This window comes from Propithecus coquereli, unplaced genomic scaffold (genome assembly GCF_000956105.1).
Source record: "Propithecus coquereli isolate 6110/MARCELLA unplaced genomic scaffold, Pcoq_1.0 Scaffold37, whole genome shotgun sequence".
NCBI lineage: Eukaryota > Metazoa > Chordata > Mammalia > Primates > Indriidae > Propithecus > Propithecus coquereli.
The window spans coordinates 549,458-575,748 of NW_012149396.1; the positions used below are offsets into that span (position 1 = coordinate 549,458).

General features: G+C 35.9%; 1 protein-coding gene across 1 annotated transcript in view; it reads left to right on the plus strand.

Annotated features, from left to right (window-relative positions):
* ME2 (malic enzyme 2, NAD(+)-dependent, mitochondrial) overlaps positions 1 to 26,291 on the plus strand; it is a 56,658-nt gene that overhangs the window by 7,307 nt on the left and 23,060 nt on the right. The window contains exons 2-10 of the mRNA XM_012651783.1: positions 6,388 to 6,507; positions 12,372 to 12,505; positions 16,268 to 16,417; positions 19,297 to 19,372; positions 20,512 to 20,673; positions 20,965 to 21,068; positions 23,289 to 23,398; positions 23,497 to 23,594; positions 23,901 to 24,014. Coding sequence (XP_012507237.1) covers positions 6,400 to 6,507; positions 12,372 to 12,505; positions 16,268 to 16,417; positions 19,297 to 19,372; positions 20,512 to 20,673; positions 20,965 to 21,068; positions 23,289 to 23,398; positions 23,497 to 23,594; positions 23,901 to 24,014 — 1,056 coding nt within the window. The 5' untranslated portion in view covers positions 6,388 to 6,399. The remainder of the gene's footprint in view (positions 1 to 6,387; positions 6,508 to 12,371; positions 12,506 to 16,267; positions 16,418 to 19,296; positions 19,373 to 20,511; positions 20,674 to 20,964; positions 21,069 to 23,288; positions 23,399 to 23,496; positions 23,595 to 23,900; positions 24,015 to 26,291) is intronic.

Below are 26,291 nucleotides of genomic sequence, written 5' to 3' on the forward strand. Positions count from 1 at the left end.
TGGGAGGATCACTTGAGGCCAGAAGTTTGAGACCAGCCTGGACAACACAGTGAGACCCTGTCTTTACAAAAAATAGAAAAATTAGCTGGGTGTAGTGGCATGTGCTTGTAGTACCAGCTACTTAGGAGGCTAAGGAAGGAAGATTACTTGAGCCCAGGAGTTTGATGTTACATCGAGACCCCTGTCTCCAAAAGAAAGAGAAATAGATAACTAAAGAGCTATGAGAATTTAGGCAGTGGAGAAATTGCTTACTTTCTGGCTGTTCATCTGTATCTTTTATAATATTCTTTATAATAAACTAACCTTTTAGAAAAAGCAAATTTACTATGGACAGTAAGACTTAAAATGGCCATGGTTAAAGACCTGATAAGAATTCATGATAGTATGCAATGGACAAGGAAATTTGGTTATTTCTGTGACATACAACAATGTAGTATTGGAATTATGACTGATAATGTATACTAAGCCATCAGATTTCTAGGAATCTCATACAATTTTGGAACACGTATTAACACATTTATACAAATATGACTCCAGAAAGGATTAAACATTATTTCTTACTTGACCATGTTTCCTTATAGTTGATCATTCCCAATAAGCCTAATATGTTTCTCATGGACTTCCAGGGGCCCTTTTTGAATGTCAGGAAGTTGGTTTGAGGTCAGAAAGACTTAGAATGTGAAATTTGATTTTGGGAAGCTCGTCAAATATGTCAAAGGTTTTAAAACACTTTATCAAAAATAGGATCACAGGTCCACTGTGAAATAATATTCATGTAGCCAAAGTGATAATTAAAAGACCTCAAAAAGCAAAAATCTTTATTTTTTGACAGAGAGGAGACTCAGTTTTTCAAACAATCGAAAGACCTAATGGAGACAGCATGAGGCAAACAGAATCTTTCTTTACCCTCTTTTTTTTTTTTTTTTGCAGTTTTGTTGAAAGATGAACCAACCAAAGTCTTTTTCTATTTCTTAAATTAATACTACGTGAATATCTCGTTCAAAAGAGAAAAACAAATTCAGTGTATTATTACTAAAGCTAGTTTTAATAAAACTTTATAAACAAATCCATCCAATCTCAGTCAACTTTGACCACACAAGATTTCCATAAAGATTTTATGACTGCTTACAAAATTTTTTCTATTTTTTTCTTTCCCCAGCCTTTTATATCTGTTAAGTTGTATCTATGTCATTTCCCCCTTCACTTTGAACAACCTTTAAATACCCTCCAAACTAGACAAAACTACTTTTCTTTAACAAAAACCACATCTTTATGTCTTTCTTATAACTTCCCTCACCAAAAACACATCCTACTTTTCTCGTACACTTTGTATGCAGAATTGTTTTCTTTTTTTTTTAGAATTGTTTTCTTTATCTCTACTTGTTTTAATTATGTATGTTACAATTTTAATTCTTAATAACCCTAATTTCCAGTAAAAAGCCTAGAACTTAATGACTTAATTGTTATGTACTAGGTGCAGAGCCCAGGACAGAGGACAGAGCTGCAAAGATGATGCCTAGAGGACCCGACCCCTACCAGCATGGCAAGGAGGCACAGCTGGACCGGGCAGGATGGGGCCATATTGGGCTCGGCACTGCTCTGCAGCTAGTGGCCCAGGCACTGTGGACACACATAGGTACCCAGGCCTCCTATGGCCATCTGTCTAGACCACAAAATCTAAAAGCTCAAAACGAAAGACTTAAGCTCACAGGCAAATCAAGCAAGTATCAAAAATATCACAGAAGAAAATAGTTTTATGACCTTAAAACATCTAACAAAGATAGTATAAATTTGACCAGTAGACCCAGGCAAAAATGTCTAAATTATATTTGATACTGACAATTCTAAAGACATTTTTATTTTACGAACAATTTTAAAACTAGAGAATTTAAGCTTTTTGAAGAAGGAGTTTGAAAGGAAGACACAGGAAAATTAAAAATGGATGACAAGGTAATAAAATCACAGGAGTTTACTGCAGGATTATGCTTATAAGTCTAGGAAAAATCTACACTGGATTACTGAGCTCAAGGCAGAGCTCATTAACGGATAGAACCAAACCCACTCACCACTTTTGGGGCTTCATGAGGAAGACAGAGGACCCAATAAGAGGGGTCAGCAGCATATTAGTTGTGTCCCTCAAAGAGTCTTTAGAAGTCTCTCTTAGATCTCTCTATGTAATAGCCAGAAGTGATGTTTTCTGTCAGTAACATTTCATACACTGACCACCAAGTGGAGGGAACAGAAGCTAGATGCAGGATTGGAGGTGGCAGAAGGAGGGCCAGAGGCAGATGGGAGAATGAATTGTAGAGGAGCCAGTCTGAGGAGATCTTAAGCTGCCTGAAAGGCCGATGAAATTTTACATTCTTCTCAGCACAAATCATGCCAACAAGAAAGAAAGTGAACAAAGGGACAAAATATGTAATTTTAAAAACAGGGGTTCAGTAGACTGAAAAGAATTCCCAGGGGAGAAACAGGATCCAAAAGAGAAAAAGTAGAAAGGCCTTTTTTAAAAAAATTACAGCCTGAATACCAGCTTTTAATTAAACCAGCTTTTGACTATTGAGCTCTTTAAAAAACAAACAAAATCTTTTCAAATCTCTTATCAGATTTAGCTAGGACAAACAACCAATATTCCTGGCTTTTGAACCTTTTTTTCCCTTTTCTTTTAAACCAAAGGTACCTACCAGGTGACTCAGAACCACAACCAATAAGCCTTTAGTATGAGGCCTCTCCAAAGAGGTGCAAAGAAGCAGATCCAGAGCCACTCCCAAAGACAGCTAAAGGAAAAAAAGAAACTTAAGGTATCCCCCTGAGAGCTGGCAACAGTCAGTACACTAGCAACAAATGGGATCCATTTGTGTTCAGCCATATTGGTTTTTCTTATGGGGGTCCCCAGTCTTTCAGTTGGCTGCCTGACATGCAAACTCAGTAACTTGTGTGCCTCTAACAGGCAACAAGCCAAACTCTCTTAGAAAGGTCTCAAATCTGTGTGTGATTTTGAGGTTTTATGCTATTGATAACATATTCAGAAATGAAATCATTTTTGAATAATACATAGATGAAGATTTTATATTGCTGGCTTTTGCTCTTAGTCATCATTTTTATGTTCTTTCCATTTTCTACATTGTCAGTGTTTCTTTAAGGCTCACAATTAATTCTTAAATTTTTTCCTTGGAACCGTGAACAAAACCATCCCTACTGTCTTGGCCTGGTCGTCTGTACAATGCTTTTTCCCTTTTTTTGACAAAGAGCAAGAAACCTTTCAAATAATTCACACATTCTTTTCATCTATTCCCTTCATGCCTTGACGGTTTAAAGCTTAATTGCATCTATGACTATTTAATGTGAGTGAAACATTCTTGGCAGTATTGAAGGACTCCAACACTGCATCACATTTAATATCAGGGTGACCATTCACAGCCAGATGTGTTGGTGAGACTCTAAGCCTCATACAAATGGTCTTGAAACAGTAAATCACACTTCACTTCAGAGGCTGGTGGAAGAAAGTGATAGGGAAGGCAGAAAACAACATAGTTAACTTGCAAACTGGAGTGTTTCGGTGTCCAGGAATAACTGATCAGCAACACTTTTAAAACATCCCTTATTTGAAGTCCTTATCTTTGGATTCAAATATCTGTAGAACTAATCCAGAAATAGTGCTGATACCATGCAAGCGTACGTGTGTGTGTGTGTGTGTGTGTGTGTGTGTGTGTGTGTGTATGTACAACACAGGCAGATTTTACTTCCTGCCTTTGAGTTCACAGGAATTTGTAGCCTTTATAGTAGGAGTAGGCAAAAAGCTTTCCTGTAAAAGACCAGATAGTAAGTATTTTAGGCTTTGTGAGTCACATGCATTTCTGTCACATATTGTTTTGGGGGTTTCGTTTTGTTTTACAACCTTACAAAAATGTAAAGAATGTTCTTAGTTCAAGAACCTTCCAAAACCAGGCCACAGCCTGTTGCTTTTTAGAAAAGCAAGCCTAGGTTTGAGTGCCAGACTGCACTACCATAAACAATATTGTTTTTTCCATAAAACAGTACAGTCTTGAGATACTGGGAAGCCAGTAACTTGTCTAATGATGAAATTGAAAGTGGAGTGGGCATTTCTTTTCCTAGAAAAATCGTGGCTTCACTATCTTAAAAACTTGTTCTAAACGTTAGGGGAAAATGAAACTGGGAGAGGGATGTATGAGAACTCTGCACTGTCCTTGCAGCTTTTGTGTGAATCTAAAATTATTGGAAAATAAAAACTTATTTTAAAAATCTTGTTTTTGAAGATAGCACTTCTGGGATTTTCTTTAGTTGGTCAAGCTAAATTTTTGTTTTGTTTTATAAACAGAGACAGCCTAACTACCAGTCTACATGTTTTTGGCATTGATGTAAACTTTTAAGCTATCTTTTGGTGCCTTTGAAGTTCTATTTATCAGAGGCTGCTCCTCTTTGGTAGGAAGTTTGAAAAGTGAAGCTAAAAAAATCTTTTCTTGCAACATCAATAGATAAATAGCTAAAAGTCATATCTTCCAGCCCTATATTTAATGCCATTTTAGTTTTTACTGAGATCTTATTCTGCAATTAGGTTGCTACTGTAGCATTTGTTAGCATAGTTGATGCTAATTAATGTACTGACTCTTTAGATTTCTTTCTAAAATTTATTTTGGAATAATTTCAAAAGATCATATACATTATACTCCTTTGCCCCTTCATACTTCATTGTATATATTCAGAATAAGGATATCTTATGTATAGTCATCAAATTCAGAAAACATAAAATTATATAATACTTTTATGTAATCTACAGTATATCTTCCAATTCTGTCGCTTGTCCCAATAATGTCCTTTATAGCATTTTTTCCCTGGTATGCCATACAGTTCAGGATTAGGTTTTGCTTTTAGTTATCATATGTTTAGTCTTCTTTAAATTGCAATAGTTCCTTAGTCATTGTCTTTCATGACGTCAACATTTTTTAAGAAAACAGGTCAGTTATCTTGATTCTTGATGCGTCAATGATGATAGAGATTTCTTGTTTTTGTGGTCATGTTTAGGTACCACATTTATATGAAATGTCTAGAATAGGTAAATTCATAAAGTCAGAAGAGAGATTGGGGTTGCTAGGTACTGGTAGTAGAAGGGGAATGTGGAACAACTGCTTAACAAACATGGTGTTTCCTTCTGAGGTGATGGAAATACTTTGGAACCAGCTAGAGGTGGTGGCTGTACAACATTAAGAATTTTCTTTAAAATAAAAAAAGAATTTTCTAAATGCCTCTGAATTATTCACTTTAAAATGGTTAATTTTATGTTATGTGAATGTCACCTCAATAAAAAAAATTTTTAATCCTTACGCAAATGATTTCGATGCCCTTCCATATACAGACCATGGATTTCTCAGCAAATGGAAGTTACATTTGAAAAAACTTACTGCATGATCATTGCAGTGATTTGTAATACTTAAAGAAACGGGAAATTCTGAGTTTTGGTAGAAGAATTGATAAGCAGAAGAATCTGTTATCACAAAATATTTAAGGTTTTATGTATAGTTCTTCATTTAAAAAAATTCCCATATGTTTATGATGAATGCAGAAGTTCTTCATATGTTATCTAGTCAATTTACATGATTTGTTTATATTAAATAACAGGTTTTCTAAGATAAAAAAATTATAGTTTATTTATTTATTCACTTTTTATTAATGAATGAATGACAAGGTCTTGCTCTGTCACCCGTGCTGAAGTACAGTTGCACTCATAGCTCACTGCAGCCTCCAACTCCTGGGCTCAAGCATTCCTCCTGCCTCAGCCCCTGGAGTAGATAGGACTACAGGCATGGACCACCACATCCAGCCCTAGTACATTAGATTTAAACATTGAATATAGTACATTAAAATTCTAAGTCTAGATTAAGAATCTGGACAGTTTCCATTCCTCTAATGTGTAGGCCCCAGGCTTTCCTGTTATTTACTTTCTACCTTCAAGCTAAACTTACACACTCATTAAATGAAACTTACTTTGCTATTTACTAGTTGCTACCTTGTTTTTAACACTTAATTTGTTTCTTTCACAAGTGATAGATATGCCTTGCCACACTTGTGTGCGTAGAAGGAGGTTAAATGCTTTGCACAGTGTCTGACATACAGTAGGTGGTACATACAGAGGAGCAGTGATTATTATCCAAGGATTTAAGAGTGTTAGGCAAAGTAAGTCTTCACCTTCACCTTACTGTTACCCTTTTGCAACTGTTACAACTTGAGAAAACATAAATGTATTTTGTAAAAGCATTTTCACGTGTGCAAAGATAAGCTTTTATTAAAATCTGTTTTTGAAAACTGATACTTGATGTACATGCGGTGCTGTGTTTCTCATCAGTGGTTTATTTGCTTCATTTTTCCCAGGTGAAAAAGAAGATGTTATCCCGGTTAAGAGTAGTTGCCACTCCTTGTACTTTGGCATGTCGTCATTTGCACATAAAAGAGAAAGGCAAGCCACTTATGTTAAATCCAAGAACAAACAAGGTTAGTAACATTAATATCAAAATATATTTTCTCTCTTCCTGGTAGAGGTTTGATAATTTTTAGACTGATAAAAGTATGACTTTTTTTGTAGCTTTATGCTGAGACTGTTCAGAGCTGTTTGCTTTTTCTACTTATCATGGTTCTCGACATGGCAAGAATCGTGGCTGCTTTATGCCTTCTAAAGTTCACCCCTCACAAGTTTTACCATCAGAAAAGAATTGACTTTCCTTCCTAGTTCTAGCTGGAAGGAAGGGAGGGAGGGAGGGGGAGAGAGAGAAGAGAGAGAGAGAGAAAGAAAAAGAGAAAAAAGAAAAATTCCCAGTATAGTGCTCTGGCCAGAACTTTGGGCCAGATGTGGGATATTTAGATTTACCCAGGTCTAATAAGGTACTTAACCTGAGCCAATCAGTTAGGCTCTTGGAAGGTGGAGTCAAAATTGTGAAATGAACCTTTATTTAAAGTCTACCCCACCCCACCTGCACCCAGCTTTTTGGACACAGACCATTGCACACAAATAATTTTGCCTATTAATTAGACTACTGCTTCAAAAGAGAGAGAGAGACCTCTAACTTTTTATTACCACTCTTGGGATAGAAGTGTTGGGCGATATTGAGATCCAATCATCCTTTATCTAAGCTGGGTTCAGTAGGCAAGTCCCTCTCTGTTTTTTCATTGCAGGAGTATTAAATAGTAAGTAAATATAATTCTGGAAAAACTTTTTAGAGGAAGCTTTTAAGAGGATACATTGAGTTTATTGTAATATGTGAAATTTACCTTTTTGGGAAAGGTACATTCAGATTAAAAGTGTGACTTATTTTAAAAGAACAGTCATCAAAAATTTGCCAGTCCCATTTATTTCCTGTCATCGGAGAAAACAATTAATTGTATACTATGGTAAGTTTTGAGGGGTGTCAGGCCTAGAAGGGGAAATTTAACCATAGGTCACACGGAGCACCTCATCTTTGAATTTTTGGTATCTGGTACAGAATGAGAATTCAGCAAGCAATTAGTGAATTAAATGAAGCTTAAAGAAGGATATTTTAGTCCTCTCTTGTTTTTGCCTAATATCCTCAAATCTTGTTTGCTCTTCAAGGTGCAAGTTATTTGAAATTGAGTTTTCCTCTAGAGCCTTTTCATACACCATAGACAAAAGTAATTGCTCCCTCCTCTGAAACTTCATAGCAGTTTCTATCTTCCTGTTTCTTTGACAAGTAATCAATATGTGTTGCTTTATGTTTCTTTAGATGTCTTAAGCTCTTACTGAAATCATCGATGGTAGTTATATTTTCATGAATTTATATTATCTTGACTATATTTCAGGTTCCTTTTGGGCAGGGACCATTCAGATACTTCTTTGTATCTTTTATAGTGCTGTGTGTAGAGTAGACATTTGATGAATATGTTGGTTTGTGTTCTTTTTTATCCTTATGAAAATAATTTATTTAATACCTGCTCTGGAGACTTAGGGGTTATGAGAAACTTACAAAGCACATTGAGTGGCAAACAAATTTCAAGAGGGAGGATAGTCTTAAATGCATTACAGTACTTTGATAAAGAAAATAAGATCTAATGCTCTGGAATCTCTAAAATAAGATCTAATGCTTCTGAAATCTCTGAGGTTGAGTAACATCTGTATAGTTACATCATTGAAGGGCAACTTCTGGAAATCCCTTAAAATTCAGAAAGAGTTTGTTTTTGTTTAAGAAAGAGCATAGACCAGTGATTCCAAATTCATGGGTTATGAACTTCTTAGGGACTTAAGAAATGTTAAATCAAGTTTGTGCTTCAAACATTGTAGACTGAATTAATTTTCACATATGTATAAATACTATTTTTAAGAGTATGTTGCTGCTGTGGTTAATGAATTAGTAATTAAAGGCAGTACTGAATTCTGAATCTTTTGAAATAAATGTCTGTAATCACTGTGTACCTGTTATGTTTATAAAACTTTTTTATTGTGATAAACATAATGTGAAATTTACAGTTTTAACCATTAAAAACTTTACAGTTCAGTAACATTAAGTACATTCAGTTTTGTACCATCACCACTATCTACTTCTAGAACTTTTCATTATCTCAAATGGAAACCTAATACCCATTAAGCAGATGCTCCCCATTTCCACTGCCCTCCCAGCTTCTGCTTTCTTTTTCTGTAGATTTGCCTATTCAGGTATAAACATGAAATTCTTTATGAAAATTTTAAAAAATTTCTTATACTTTAAAAGCTTGGACATCATATGCTGGATTATAAGCAGGAGTTTAGGTGCTAATTTGAGCTCTGCCATTTACTAGCCATGAAACTCTGGCAAATCATTTAACCTCTGTAGGCCTCAGTTTTCTCATGTAGATAATGTAGGTAATAGCATTTTGAAACATTTAAAGGGCTGTACAAGTGTAATATTGGATTTCTCCTTTTCTGCCCATGCTTATTTGGCTTACTTTTCTAATAATATTCCTACCATTCCAGTATATTGTCTGTTTTTATTTTGCCATGTCCTCTTAAAACTGTATTTACTTTTAAGATCGTAGTATATAGTTTCATATACCATTTTACCACTGGAAAAATAAATTGTAAATTTATCTTCATAATGTTTGATAAGCCTTATAATATATGGCTGTGTAATAGTGTAGTAGGTAGATTTGGAATCACAAAAGCTGATAAGAGTACCACCTTAACCCCTTACTGACTGTGTCATCTTTAGTGTTGATGTAGTGTTATTTCATCTATTCAGCCAATCCCTGAGTTTAATCCATTTACATTAATGTAATGACTGATAAGGTAGGATTTACATCTGCCATTTTGCTATTTGTTTTCTATAAGTCTTTTTTTGTTTCTCTGTTCCTCCATTACTGTCTTCCTCTATGTTAAATAGATATTTTCTAGTCTACCATTTTAATTCTCTTATATTTCCTTTTACTACCTGTTAAATTTCTTAGTGGTTTGCCCTGGAGATTACAATGAACATCTTTATAACAATCTAATTCACATTAATACCAACTTAATTTCAATAGTGTACAAAAACTTTACTCCTATATAGCTCTATCCCCAGATTTTGTGCTGTTTTGTTGTACAGATTACATCTTTATGTGTTGTGTTTCCGTCAACAGAGATATATAATTATTGCTTTATACAGTTATCTTTTAAATCAGGAGGAAAAAAGTTGCTCTTTGTATCTTTGTGTATATTTGAGTTACTGTCTAGTGTCTTTCCATTTCAGCCTGTAGGACTCTCTTTGATATTTCTTATGGGGTAGGTCTGCTAGTAACAAATTTTCTCAATAATTGTTTAGCTGGGAATATCTTAATTTCTCCTTCGTTCTGAAGAATAGTTTTGCAGGACACATTAATAGAAACTCTTGCTTGACAGTTTCTTTCTTTCAGCACTTTAAATATGTCATCCCACTGCCTTCTAGCCTCCATGGTTTCTGATAAGAAATTAGCTGTTAAACATACTGAGGATTCCTTATACATGATAAGTCACTTCTCTCTACTTTCAGATTTCTCTCTTTGTCTTTTGACAGTTTGATTATGATGTGTCTATGTATACATTTATTTGAGTTATCATACTTGGAGTTGAGCTTCTTGGATGTGTAGATTAATGTTTCCCGTAATATTTGGGAGGTTTGGGGGTGTTATTTCTTCAAATATTCTTCTTCCTCTTTCTCTTTTTTCCTGGGTCTCTGTTATGCATATGTTGGCACACTTGATGAGTCTCTGTTCATACCTCTTCATTCTTTTTTCTTTCTGTTTCTTAGACTGGATGATCTCAGTTGACCTATTTTTAATTTCACTGATTCTTTCCTCCACTTGCTCGAATCTGCTGATGAGCCCCTTTAATGAATTTTTTATGTCATTTATTGTACTTTAAACCCCAGAATTTCTATATGGTTCTTTTTTGTAATTTCTATAACTTTATTGATATTCTCTTAATTGGTGGAACATCATTCTCATACTTTCCTTTAGTTCCTTAAACATAGTGTCCTTTAGTTCTTTGAATGTGTTTAAAGTTACTGATTTAAAGTCTTTGTCTAGTAAGTACAATGTCAGGGCTTCCTCAAGGACAGTTTCTATTAACTGCCTTTTTTCATGTATATGAACCAGACTCTCTTGTATATCTCATGACTTTTTTGTTTTTTGTAAACTGGACATTTTAAACAATGTGTCAGCTCTGGAAATCAGATACTCCTTCTTGGGTTTGTTGTGTTGCTGCTGCTTTTGCTTATTTAGTGACATTTCTGAACTAATTATAAAATCTGTATTCCTGTTCTGTATGCCTTCTGAAGTCTCTGCTTGGTTACTTTAGTGGTCAGCTAATGATTAGACAAGGACTTAAATGTTTAGAACCAGTACGTTCCCCATTCTTTGTCAAGGAACTCTGTGTGCTTGCTAGGGCGTGCCTCCAGCACTTAGCCAGCCTGTTTCCAACCACACATCAGCCTTCACTTCCTGCTTGCACAGAGCCTCAAGGTCAGCCAGCAGTGGGAGCTTAGGGCCTTCTCAAGTCTTTCCTGGGCATGTCCACAGCTCATGCATTGGCCTTCTTGATTCCCAGTACCACCTCAGAGCTTGTCAGAGGGCCCCTCTCAAGGACATCTCATTGCTTAGCCTTTCTCTTTCAGCTTTTTGGTTACCCTATTGTTTGCCTCACTGTTATCGGCTGCCTCAGCAGCTGCCTTACTGAATAATTGCCTCTGGTTGTTTTCAACAAGCACTTCTGCGGCGGAAAGACTGTTTCCACTGAGTGAGCTCCAAGTTAGGTCAAATAAGGACAGCTGTGCAAATGGAGTCTTCCAGGGAACCACCAGATAGGTCAAATAATGACATTTTTTTGAGAATGGGGCTTTGGAAGAATCTCTAGCCCCTTCTTTCCCCTCCAGTGGTTGTTCCAGGCTGTTGATTTTCACAGTGATTGTGAGCTGTTGGTTTTCAAGACTACCATGGAGCTAGAGAGGGGAGCATGATAAAATGTCACAAAGTTTTCTGTTTACTAAAATTCAACTGTTTTTCTTGAATAAGTGCTCCCCAATAGAAACTACAAACCTTTGGTTAATTTTCAGTATTCCAAAAGGTGATTGTGATTACTTGGCCAGTGTTCTTGTTGCTTTTATGGAGGAAAAAATTTTCCGAAGTCCTTAGTGTCCAGCATTTTCACTGACATTGCTTTGATGCAATGAATGTAACCCAGCAGAACACCAGAAATTGAAAAAGATTTTCTTATGACATAGATTAGTTTTTCCTTAGGTATCATTTCTTCTGTCCTCCTTCCCGCACCCCCCACCCAGCCTCACTCCTTTCAGAGTGGAGAGGTAGCCTCTGCTATGAGTTGGTTTATATTCTTTCAAACTGTATTCTGTTGACTTCACTTACAATGTGTGCATGCATCTGTGTATAATATATAGTTTTATGTGGGTTTTCTAAACATGAATGGGTTAACAGTTGGCTTTGATTTGGAACTTGCTTTTTTTTTTTAACTATATGTCTTGGAGATCTTTCTACAATATGCTTAGACATATATGTTTAACTATTTCTGTGATATTCATGGTATGGAAATACCATAGGATGCTTAACTATATCATAATTCATGGACTTTTAGTTTTTAACAGCCAAGAGAACTAGAAACAATACTACAACTAATCTCTTTGTATATGCCTCTTTACTTCATGTGTGACTGTTTCTCTAAGATGGCTAGCTAGAAGTTGAATTGCTTCATTGAAGAGTATGTGCATTAAGAAATTTAAGAATACTTTAAAATTGTCTTCCAAAGCCTAAACTAGTTTACATTCCCAACAATGGTATATGAGAGTAACTTTGTTCCCCGTGTCTGGGCAAAAATAATATTTTATCTTTTTATTTCTCCTCTTCAGGGAATGGCATTTACATTACAGGAACGACAAATGCTTGGTCTTCAAGGACTTCTACCTCCCAAAATAGAGACACAAGATATTCAAGCCTTACGATTCCACAGAAACTTGAAAAAAATGAGTAACCCTTTGGAAAAGTAAGAGTTGGTTAAATGTTTTGTTTTTTTGTTGATATTTTGATTAGGGATATTGGGAGCATTATGGTTATAGCATGAGAAATATATAGTCTCTTAATAGTTTGTGTTTTTGTCAGTTAACTATTTTTATAATGATTATTTCTCTCACTTCAGTGACTACTTCACTGTGTTCACTGTTGTAAAATTTAGCAGAAATCAGTTTTTATGCTTAAACTCAGAGCATTTCAGGTTTTACTAGAACATTAGAAGCAAAGGTTACCATCTAATTTGTGCCCATTTTATTTGACAACATCTGTTGATCACCTACTTTGTGTGTGACACTATACTAGCCACTGAGGATATCAAGTAGGTAGTAGATAGGGCAACCATTTACTATATCATCTAATCCAGGCACTTTGAGGAGTGAAAAGAGGTGTGACCAAAACTGTCCCTGGAAAACTAGAATGTATGACCAACCCAGCAATGCACAGCCCTGTCTTCTAGAAGCTCATCAGTAGATAGTTACACTTTGTTTGTCACTGTACTCGGACCACAATGTGAGGTACAATAAGAAAAAGGTACATGCAAGGTATATTCTGGAAGCATCTGGGATACCTAGCCCAACTTGAGGAATCAGGTAAAGCTTCCTGGAGGAAGTGATGCAAGAGCTGAATTTTTTTAAGAGATGAGGTCTCACTATGTTGCCCACCAGGCTGGAGTGCAGTGCAGTGGCTATTCACAGGCTCGATCATAGCACAGTGCAGCATCAAACTCCTGGCTTCAAGTGATCCTCCCACCTCAGCCTTTCAAGTAGCTGGGACTACAGGCACACACCACTATGCTGGCTGAGCTGAATTTTAAACAATATGCTGCAGGTAGCAGGCTAATGAGAAAGAAAGACAACTTATTCTGGGTAAAGGGATCAGTCTGAATACAGGCGAAACATATCCATTAGGTTTGTTAAGTATAGGGGATTATTGGTGACTGGTGAGAGAGATTTCTTTGATATGATGGGGCAAAATGGAGACTGCAATGGATTGAAAAATGAATGGGAGGGAAGGAAATGTAAACCGCTCTCAGTAAGTTCAGGCAAGAGGGGAGAGAAGGACATTAACAGTAAATAAGTAAAGGAGGACTTGGGTTGAAGTATGTTTTAGGCTGGGAGGAAACTGAACGTGAATGAGCCCAGGAGAAAGAATAATTGATAGAGCAAGGTCTCAGGAAAAAGGCACAGGGTCAAGTGCAGAGGTAGAGAGGCTGGCCTTGAACAAGAACAAAGAACAGTTCATTCTCCGAGGCAGGAGTAAAGAAGATAAATATAGCTATTAGTAAGAATAAGTATGGAGGTGTTGGAGCAGAGATAATGAGATCTCATTTAACCTCTTTGACCTTGATTTTCTTTATGATATAAAATATGAAGATCATGGCTCAGTTTTAGAAGGGCCAGGGTTGAATAGGTTGGTGAAGGAGAGTGGTAAATGTTTGGAAGAGTCATGTAGCTATGAGATAAAGCTGCAAGGGCAGGTTAAAGGAATTGAACAGGCCCTGACAGCCTGTCAATATAATCTTGTTTGTATGGGTGCCATTCTGAACAGCAATGTTATTTTTCCATAGAAAAGATGAAATGTAACATTGATTCAGGTTTGGAGTTTGCTGGGCTAGTGAAGGTGCTACATTAATTAAGCTAATACTCATTCAGGGCTGTTATGTGCTAGACATTGGTCTAAGCTCTGGAACTCAAAAAATGAAAAAACCTAGTCCTTCCTTTCAGGGAATTCACTGTCTGGGTGGGCGGTGCAGTGGTAAAGATGGTGTAATGACAGGGAAAGATTTGCTTGGAGTGAGAGATTTGATTATGGAATCCAGTAGGGAATGAAGAGGATCCCAAAGGGAGCTAATAGAATGGGAGAAAATGAAGGGATCAAGGAGCTAAAGATCCCTGGAAGGATGATGAAGTGAGGGCGTTATTCAGCTATCCAAAGTGGTAAAGGGTTGTGATCTGAGAGTGGAATAAGGGCATTCACCATTTCTGAGCTGTAACGGTCCTGGGTGAGTGCTCCAGCATCCCTGCGAGGAACACAGAGAGTGACTAAAGTGAAACGAAGGTGAGAGTGATAACATTAAAGAAGTCCACAACTTGCATAACTTCCCTCTGTCACATGCCTGAAAGGTCACCTGTTCTTTCCTTAATATCTCTGCTATCTCTTTCACAAAGCCATCTTATTAATAACAACTCAGTTGTTTGCTTACTACCCTATACTGAGGAAAAATCTGCTTCCCTTTAATTTCTACCTATTGATACCATTTCTGCCCCTGGTGCTATATAGAAAATATAATTCCTCTTCTAAATGGATCATTTCTCCTTAGTCACCAAATATTTGCACACCAGTTGTGTGCCACGTACTTGGCTAGTTCCTGGAAATCTAGAAGTATATGAGGTGATAGTCCCTAGCTCATGGTATTGTCTAGGCTGGAGGGAAGCTGGAAAGTCAAGAAGGGGAGTGTGGGTTACAGAACAGGCAGCAGGGCATCATGGGAAAACAGAAAAGTCTAATGTGTGTGTGTGTGTGTGTGTGTGTATATGTGGTGGGGGAGAGGAGTGGGCAGAGAAGGGCCCCCAGAGAGCATGCCACCTGAGTGCATTTGGAGGACATGATTATAGGACCACTGCACATCATCCAGCCTGGGCAACAGAGTGAAACCCTGTCTCTTAAAACAAACAAACAACAACAACAACAAAGCTAGTTAGAAGGTTCTTGAGGTAGTCCACGTGAGAAGTGATGGTGGCTTGGACTGGGCAAGGGTAGACTCTGTGGGACTTGGTGATTTATTAGACTGGTGTAGGGGAGGACGAGAAAGGAAGAAATCAAGAATGGACTCTGGGTTTCCCGTTTGGTCAGATGGTACAAGGAGAAGAAACATGTTTGGAGGAAACATGTCTGTTTTAGACGTATTTCATTCAAGATGATTACTGGTTTTCAAGCCAGTATTTCCCTGTTCTTTAAACTTGAAAAGAAGCTACTTATATATTTGTTTACACGAATTGACCATTGGCCTCCTTTGTGCTGCCTCTGTGCTCTATGCAGACCTCCTAATGCTTATAACCCTACTGGGTTATAAACTTCTTAAGGGCAGGGTCACTTCTTACATCCCTGAAGTTCAAAGTAGTGCCTGGCATGTGGTGTTAAGCTAACATTTGAATGAATGCCACTTTCTTTTGCTTCCTTTTTTACTTGTCAGTCTCCTCAAAGATCAATTCCTTAAGGCAGTGGTCCCCAACCTTTTTGGCACTAGAGGCCATTTTCATGGAAGACAATTTTTCCCATAGACAGGGGCAGGGGTTAGGGGGACGATGGTTTCGGGATGATTCAAGTGCATTACATTTATTGTGCCCTTTACTTATATTATTATTATGTTGTAATATATAACAAAATAATTATACACCTCACCATAGGTTGAGGACCCCTGCTTAAGATGATCTTTCCATTTCCAGTGCCTTGTACAGAGCCTGACTCATAGGAAGGGCTCAGTAAACTTTAGGTGTTGTTTGTGTTGTTATTTTCATCATCATCTTCATCTGCCCTTTAAGTACCCTTATATTTTTGTTGATTTTTAGTCCTAGCTGTTAAATAGTGATAAATTAGGGTTTTGTGTTTCTTTGAAGTGTGGACATGGGAGGGGGTCTCAATTTCAATTTTATATGTTTAGACTTAATTTTCTTAAGCCAAAGCTTTTAATGTAATGCAGGCTGACTCAGACATTGTTTACTTTGCTTAATTTCAGATACATCTATATAATGGGAATACAAGAAAGAAATGAGAAATTGTTTTATAGAATACTGCAAGATGATATCGAAAGCTTAATGCCAATTGTATATACACCAACAGTTGGGCTTGCCTGCTCGCAGTATGGACACATCTTTAGAAGACCTAAGTAAGGCTTATTTTAAAAAATATAATTGTAAATCATTATTGTATGAGGAAAATATCATTCCATAACACTATTATAGTTCTATTTTATGTGTTACAGTCTTATCCCAACCACATTTCTCACCTTACAAAAGCTTAATTTGGATTTATAGGGATTAATAAAAAAACCAACATATTCACAACTTTTATCTTTGTAGAAATAGCATTATTCATTCCTGACCTTCTTTAAATTATTGTGATTGTTAGAGGAATTGGGTACTTTTGGAACCAAAAAAAGTCTTAATTCTGATGGCAGATTCTCCAGAGTTACCATGAAATGTTTTGTCAATCTGGCTAAAATACAGGATTGGTTCTTTCTCATTTTATGTTAGCTTTAATTCCTGTTGATTGTTCTCCTTTTTTGTGAACTTTCATGAATTCTAATTTCAAATAGTTCTAGCACCTCCAAATATTTTAAGTGAGAAGAGTACTGGAATGGGCCATTGCCTTAAGGCCTTGAATGAGTCACATAGTCCTCTGGATATGTCCTCTCGTGTAAAATGCAGATAGCAGTACCTATCGAAGAACTATTGAGAAGAAACTGATAGGACAGTTCTTTATTAACTTATGAGCATTATATAAATAACTATTTTTACTTAATTTGAGTTTTCTTACCTTGTTACTCTAACCTGTTATCATTTTCTCCAATCCTTATATTTTTCCCATACCGGCTAACATACTGATACAAATGTAGAAATTCAGACAAGGTATGACAGCATTTATCTTCAGTCTCCTGTCATTGAGTCTGATGCCTTTCAAACTTTAATGTGCATAAGAAACACCTGTGGAACTTATTGAATTGTTAATCTCTGCCAACTTTCCTCTCCTTCCCATCCCCAAGATTTCTGATGAATAAGAGGTCTGGAGGTCTGGATTTTAGTGAACATCCTCAGTGATTATGTTGCAGGTATTCCCTGGAAGACACTGAGGAAACACTGTTCTGACGTATATGCTGCCATCAGTTAATGTATCTAAAACATTTCTATGATATGCTGTTCAACTCTTTTGTAGTTTCTTATTAGAATAGTGGTGCTCAACCTAGATTAAAGGATAAAGGGATACTTAAAGATACTGATGCCTGAGCTCCACCCACAGAGATTCTGATTCGGTTAGTCTAGACTCGGGCCCAGGTGTGGGGGTTTCATCAAGGCTCCTGATGTGATTATGATGTGCACCCTCAGAGTTGAGAACTGACATGAAACATAAAGAGCACGGCTTTTGGGTGAGGGTAGCTGCTGTATTTTATTTTTGTAGTGTATTGTGCAGTGGGATTTTTTGTTTGTTTTTTACATAAGAAGATGGTTGGTAAATCTTGGCTGATTGATGCAAAGTCTAAGCCAGTTAAATCAGAATCTCTGGAGGTGGGACCCCGGCACTTTAAAAGTCTCATCAGTTGAGCCTATTATGTAGCCATGGTTGAGAAACTGCTGAACTAAACTGATTTGAACTACAATAATAATGCCAAAGTTAAGATACCAATGAGAAAGTTAAATGTAAGAATCTGTTTGAAGGCAATGGGGACCTGTTGGCCCTCATCTCTACCTGACATGTTTTCTAGAACCTATATTTCTTTTCTATTTTTCTGCTTTCCTCCTTTCTCTTGTGAAATCTGGATTAATTATCTCAATTAGATAGCAGTATATTGTGTTTAAAATAACTTTTCATTAGCCATTCCACATATGAAATATGTATACATATTTCAAAACATGTACATGATAAATACAATTGACCCTTGAACAACACAGATTTTCTTCCACCTCTGAGACAGCAAGACCAACCCGTCCTCTTTTCTTAATAATAATTTCTTTTCTGTAGCTTACTTTATTGCAAAAATACAGTATATGACACATACAACATACAAAATATGTGTTAATCAACTTACGTTATAGGTAAGGCTTTTGGTCAACAGGCTATTAGTAGTTATATTTTTGGAGAGTCAAAAGTTATACATGGATATTCAACTTTTGATTTTCTAACTCCCACATTGTTCAGGGGTCAACTGTATATACAATTTTTGTCAATTAAAAAATAAAAATAATTTTTCACTTTTCTAATGCTTTAGGTGTGTCATCTTGTATGTGAATTTAACATAATTTTCTTCCTTCCCTTCCTGTTCCTTCAAATTTCAGATTTTTGGTTTTTAGTTTTAACAGTAGTTTATTGGCCTTGTTTTGCACTCCTACATTGGTGGTTTATCTTTAATTTTTTTGTGGATTTCATTTTTTTTTTTACTGGAGATGTATTGAGGGTTTTTTGTTGTCGTTGTTTTTGAGACAGAGTCTTGCTCTGTTGCCTGGGCTAGAGTGCCATGGCATCAGCCTAGCTCACAGCAACCTCAAACTCTTGGGCTCAAACAGTCCTCCTGCTTCAGCCTCGTGGGTAGCTGGGACGACAGGCGTGCACCACCACGCCTAGCTAATTTTTTCTATTTTTGGTTGTCTAGCTAATTTCTTTCTATTTTTAGTAAAGACAGAGTCTCGCTTTTGCTGAGGCTGGTCTCAAACTCCTGACCTCAAGCAATCCTCCCATCTCAGCCTCCCAGAGTGCTAGGATTACAGGCATGAGCCACCATGCCTGGCCTGTATTGAGTTTATTTGGGTATTAAGTGTGGGTACATTTCTTCTTGGGTAAAATGATCCTATCATTTAACAATAATCTTTGTGCAGCTGTTATGTGAACAATGTAATTACAGTTTGAAAATAAACCAGTGTGACTTAGCTAAATCTGCTTGGAAATTATACCATGTCTTGATGTTTTATTAAAATACCTAAATATTCCAATTATGAACAAAAACTTAGAAATAAAACTGTTGTGAAATGCAAAGATGTTTTTGTTCTGTTGCAGGGGATTATTTATTTCAATCTCAGACAGAGGTCATGTTAGATCAATTGTGGATAACTGGCCAGAAAATCATGTTAAGGTACTAATAGCACAACCCTCCTTTTCACAATGCTTTTCTCTTTCCTTGTAAATTGCCTCTGAATATTCAAAAAGTTTTTCATTGTTGCTCTGATTTATTTTGCATTTATATACATGCAGATTTAGTACTTTGTATTTGAGGTTATGATAATAGTAATAGTTAAAAAATGGTTTACTAGTTTAATGTTTGAGAAAAAAATTGGAGCTAGTATTACAAGGTGAGCTCTCTCAGTGTCAGCACCACTGGTGTCTCTTGTTTTCTCTATATTCCTCTTCTATTTCACTAATATTATTCTAGGTAGAGAAAATGCATTAAAATGCCATAAAAACTTTTATTCTGTAGGGTGTTGGAAAGGATCGGTTATGTCTTTTTTTCCTTTAAAATCAAGATAGATTTAGATCCTTAGCAAATACGAGAGTTTTAAATTTAGCAAATATAAACCATGGTCAATCTGGCTATCTTTCATAAAATAAAAAGTAAGAGCTTATTTCAAGATCTTTTGATAGGCTTTTGTTTTTATTATAGGTAGTGATCTTACTTGCCTTTATTATGTATGTATTCCTTACCAAAGTAAACGTTGGTGAACAATCATTAGTATGAATAAGCTAGAAAAATACTTCATCAAATAATTAAACTCACAATATCATCTTAAAACCTCATAGGTAGGTTTATTTTTTGTCCTGGATGTTTTTCTCTTTCATGGTTGCTAAGGTTTTTCTCGTTTGGCCTAGGTTATTGTGTCGAAGTCTCATGCTGTTTAATTCTAAACTCTTATTTTTCTCTTGTGGTAATCTTTCCATCAAAATTTTGTTCACTTCTGCCATATTTAGTCTTTCTGAAGACATTTAAGTTGGTCCTCTAGTCAAAAAACATTCTATTCCTAAACCGAAGTCAAAGGGAAATCAAATCCAGTTAATTCGCTTTTTAATATCTTATAATAGTCAGAAATCCTAGAATTTTAAATATGCTTGGTTGGTTTACATTGGAAGTTAGTCAAGAAACAATTTTCTTTTTTAAAAGTGAGAGTGAAAATATGTGAAATGAATCAACTTTTTTTAAATGCTTCTCTATGGTGCCTCATTTTTGACAACTTTTAATTTGCCTTTTTTTTTTTTTTTTTTTTTTTTTTTGTGATTAAGGCTGTTGTGGTGACTGATGGAGAGAGAATTCTGGGTCTTGGAGATCTGGGTGTCTATGGAATGGGAATTCCAGTAGGAAAACTTTGTTTGTATACGGCTTGTGCAGGAATACAGCCTGATAAATGCCTGCCTGTGTGTATTGATGTGGGAACTGATAATGTAGTGAGTAATATCATTCTCCCCCTTTGATCTTCTTCCTATATTTTTAAAACTTTCTATATTCATCTTTTGAAGATAGTTGAAGAAGGGAAAATTTTGTGAGGGGATGTTGGTCATTTCCTTAAACTCTATTTACAATATTTGTATAAACTGTAGTAAATTAAGCCTATTAAAAGTTTCTTAAAGGGCAATGAAGTTTTAAAAATTGTATTTTTTTTATTTTACCATTTTTGTGTGTTTAAACTGGTTATGTAACAAAAATGATTTTATTTTTACATTTGGTTTCTTTTATAGGCACTCTTAAAAGACCCATTTTACATGGGCTTGTATCAGAAACGAGATCGCTCGCAACATTATGATGACCTGATTGATGAGTTTATGAAAGCTATTACTGACAGGTATTAAAAAAGTAGTTTGAGTATATGAAAGCACCTTTAATGAGGGGGGGAGCAGGAACCACAGTTCTGTTTTGTTTTCCTTTATCTCTTGTGAAGATAGGCAGGAGATTAAATTTTTGAGAACTTTGGTTCTTTTCTGTCTGATTAGATGTGCTGATACAAGGAGGTATTCATGCTCTGCCTTGCTTTCTTGAGTTCCCCGACATCATGAGAGAAGTCTGCCCTCACTGCGTCTCTCAAACCCTCACTGCTCAGTCCTCCTTTCAGCCCTTGACGCCCAGGGTCACTCCCACCATTCCACTGGAGTTCTCCTGTAGCTTTTGTGTTTTAAATTCCCTGACCATTTGATCTTCCTTCCTTTCTATCTCTTTGCAACATCTGACCACGTTTTCCTACTCCTAGGTCCTTGAAACTCTCTCTTTTGACTACCAAAAGACTTTCCTAACTTGGTCTTTCTCCCACCTTTCTTTTATCATCTTTACTGGTTCTTCTTGCTCTCTTTTATTAAATGTGGATAACTGAATAGTACTGTTTTTGAGTCATGTAAACTGTGACCTTGATACATGTGAGTCCGAAACCTATGAAAACCGTCTCTGTGGTCGCACTGCCCTTCTGAGGCATGTATTTCTAATAACTGGAATCTATTATTATTGTTGTTATTTTTGCTATAATGTCTCTATTATTGGCAGTAACATTCACCCTGTTGCCAAACCTTTGGTCTCGGTATTATCTGTGACTCTTCCTCCTTCGCTATCAACCCCTCCATGCAGTCAAATATTCCTCAAATCCAGCTGATACTAACACTTATATGCCTCAGAAATCTGTCTCTTGTTTTCCATTGCCACACTCCTTATCTCTCTTCTGGATTCTTCTAATCCTTCCTCCAATTTCTCTTCTCTCCAGTTCATCTACACCTTAACATCGGATTAATCTTTTAAAAACACATCCTTCATTGTATCATTCTTTCACTCAAAATAGCTCATTAGTGTCCTATTGCCATAGGGTAAAGTCCAAACTCTTTACCTTAATAATCGAGCCTTAGCCTACCTTTTAAATTACTGGCACGTAGAAAATACTCAAGAATTAGTTTCATTTTGGAGTCAAAGTTGACATATCTAAAGCTGAATTTTTTGACTTGCCAGAAGTGGCCGTCTCCCCTTCTTCCACACCTTGAACAACCAAATAGTATCTTAGTCATTTAGGTTGCCTTGACATTGTAACAACTTCTTCCATACTTCCCAGTTGATCCTCATCATCAATTTCTGTTTGTTCATTCTGATGTCTCATAGTTATGTCCCTTTTGCTTCCTGTGTCTTCTGCTTCAGATCTCTTGTCCTTGTATCAGTGTAGCCTCTTAGCTGCTTCTGTCGTTCTCATCTCTCCCCACACCAGTATGTGCTGCATATCACTGGCAGGTTTGCCCTTCCTAAAGGGAGTCTTATATGAATTCTTTCCTTCTCTGTAGCCTTCAGTGGTTCTACATGGGATGCAGAAGAAATTCCTTATTCTCTAATTTAGCATTCAAGATTCTCCATTATTTGGCCCCAACCGACCTTAACCAAGTTCTCCCTTGTCTTTTAACATAAACTTTGAAATATATAGCCAGACTGTTAAAAATTCAGGGTCACCCATATACACCTTGCTTTTCTTCCCACTTCTTTACTTTTTGTTCTTCTTTCAGGGCCCAAATAAAGTCCCACTTCCTTTTCAGGCCTTCCCTTATTACCCTAAGTCACCTAGATGTTGACATCTTCTTTTTCTGAATGTCAATAAACTCATAAAGCAATTATTTTTTACTACTTATTTAATATATACTTTCCTATGCCCCTGTTTAACTGTTAATGTGATAAGAATATACATACCAAATATATACTTTTTGAGACTCGGAGATAGAGTCTCTTTCTTTTAGGAAGTTATTTAGTGTGTATGTGTGCTAGGCACCCTCCTAGACACTTAGAAACAGTTTACATAGATTGGTATCCTGTGGGCTCATCGTGGTACATATTCTTTTTAAGTACCCCATACATTTTTTTTTATTTTGATTAATAGATTTCTACATTTCGGGTCTAGTCTTTCACAGGCTCTGAAAATTTTCAAATGACCTTAATTGAACTAACATAATAACATTTTTAAATGCTGTCATAAGGAATGTTGGACATAAGGAAAGCTGTTTAATACTGATATTTTCAACACAACAATTGTGGGGTTTGCTGTTTGTAGATACGGCCGGAACACACTTATTCAGTTTGAAGACTTTGGAAATCATAATGCATTCAGGTTCTTGAGAAAATATCGAGAAAAATATTGTACTTTTAATGATGATATTCAAGGTAAAACAAAAAGAAAACTTTAAATTTTTGATTCCTACTTTTTAAACATTTTTATTGTGCCCATTTTTTATTTGTAAAAATCGTTATTTTTCTTACAGGGACTGCTGCAGTAGCTCTAGCAGGTCTTCTTGCAGCACAAAAAGTTATTAGTAAACCTATCTCAGAACACAAAATCTTATTTCTTGGAGCAGGAGAGGTAAGTTCTTGTAAACTTTTAAAAACTAAAAGCAACACTCTCCTTTATAATTGGAAACTGGGACAGAATGTTGAAAAGAGCATAATGAGCTTCTAATTTTGTTGAGATAGAGGGTATGAATTCAAGACTTCTTTTGTAAAATAAGCAATTTAAGTTTAGAGGGAATATCACAAAGAATCAACATTTGTTTGATTTGTGATGAAAGAATAAACCAAGTATTGCTCATAATATATAATTTTCATATATAAAGTAATTCAAGCACTGTGTTATACTCTTTGTTCTTAAAATGTATGTTTTGTTGGACAGGCTGCTCTTGGAATTGCAAATCTCATAGTTATGTCTATGGTAGAAAATGGCCTCTCAGAAGAAGAGGCACAGAAGAAAATCTGGATGTTTGACAAGTATGGTTTATTAGTTAAGGTAAGGTATTTAAAATTTAGAGAAGCAAAAGTAAGTTGTTCTGATATTTTTAGTTGAGTTTTTAAATTATTATCATTTCTTGAAATCTTGCATCTCACTGGGCTATCCAGATTGTACCAGTTAGGACTTTCCACTATATTTTCAACAGAGATCCTCTAGTCTCAAGACTTGCTTCGTATGTAAATCACAGTCTCTATGTTGGCAGCTGACTTACTCTTTGTTCTCTTGCTCTTAAGAGATCAAATAGCCATTGTATAAGAATGATTATATTTGACCCTTCTGTTAATAAAACTAAATTTTTAATGGGAACTTAGAACTTCTTAATTAAATTACAGTATTATCAGTACATCTGATATTTGAGCAGAAATTCTTTAACCCTTTGGAAATCATAATGCCCTGTAGCAATCTAATAAAAATCTATGGACCCTTTCCCCAGAAAAAAGCATGTACTCCTGAAACCAATTTATTGATAATAAAGAACTTCTCTCCCAGATTAACTTAGTACCCTTTGGGCCTGCCTACCTTCTTTAACATTGATTACCATTTTTTATTATCTTAAGAATGTCATATATCTTATACTGTGTAACACATTGAAATATAGGTAAATTGTTTCATAGTTGAACCTATCCAGTATACAATGCTATTGTATTTTTGTATGTGCACATCATAATTTAATGGTATATTGGTTACTTGGCATTTACGTCCATGGAGCAAGTGATCTCCATGTACTTTCTTCCAGCTTGGAAATCTTTTCTTCTTAATTAGTATCAGTATTATATTAGTACAAAAAATAAAATGAAAAATTCAAGTGTGTTAATGAAAAATCTTGAGTACTTAAACTACCTATAATTTAAAATAATAGTAGTTTAAGATGTACCAGACATTGTAATAAGACTTTACATGTATTATCTCCTTTAATCCTCTCAAAAATCCTGTGAAGTTTTATAAATGAGAAAACTGAAGTTTAAAAGGTCAGGGAACTTTTCCAAGGTCATTAGTTTGTAAGTTATTGAGGTCGGATTCAAATCCAAGTAGCCTGGCTCTAAAGCTTATGCTCTGAATTGTTAAATTGTGCTACCTTCCAAGGAGGCTATAACTACCATGCTTGCTAATGTATAAGATGCAAAGATAAGACATCATATTTTTAGAAAGCTATTGGGGGGATATATATTTTTTTACGTTGGTTTGGTGCTTCTTTTTGCAATGCTGTTTTTCATCAAATGGGTTGTGATTCTTTATCATATTTGGTAGGTCAGGTCTAAAATGAACATAGTATTGGTAGCTACGGTGTGTTTCCTTTGCTCAAGTGAGAATCCCTATTCATCTTCCTGTTCGTTATCAGAATATATATTTTTCTTAGAGTGTGCAGGTAGCTTGACCTATGGGCTTTAGGCTTCCAATGTCTCCTAGTGACCCTATGTGCTTCCTCTTATTTTGAGACTGAGAGTCTCCTGTTGAACCCCCGTATTAAACTTTGGTAATCTTGGGGGCAAGCATAAGAAGTCATTGTTTCAAGAACCAGGTCTGTTGAGGCTGTATTTCAGTCCTTTGATTAACTTCTTAGCCAATGGACGATGGTGTGCTTCTTTCCTAGCCCCTGCTGGTTCTTATCTGGGCTTATTCTGGAATTCTGATGAAAAAATTGACTTTTGCAGGGGAAGTCTTCTCTTACCAAAATACGAATATGAGTTTCTCAGCCTGGTTGGTTTTTGCATTCAATATGTTTTTGTCTCCTTTAAATCTTTGAGAAATTCTTCACTGTTCTAGTCTATCAGTGGTACATCTTCTGGTTTTGTGGCACTACTAAGGATTTATTTTTTTATTATTTCTGACCTGGGATTTGGGAAGGAAAGCATGTTTCTTCATTCAGCTACCTTGAACCAGAATTCCCTATTCCTCTTGTTTCTGAACTCTTGGTAATACAAGTCCATGATGTCAGTCTGCAATTCTGAAATCCTAAAAGCTCTTAAAACCCAAAGTTTTTTTTTTTTTTTTCCTGAAATGCATTTGGTGGCAAATCTGATTGATTTAAACTTGTCTGGTAGCAAAAGTTGACCCAAACTAATGAGAGGCTGTTTTGTAGTCTTAACCTTTTGTACTTGGTATGACTGTTCTTAAGTTAGTTCAGTTATGGGGTGCCTGTTGGGAGGGGGAAATTCATAATATTTGATATATTGCCATATTACATTTCTAAAATATAAAAAATTCTTAACTCCAAAACTAATCTAGCCCATGTAAAGGATTATAGGCATTTGTGCCATATTGAATTTAGGAGGA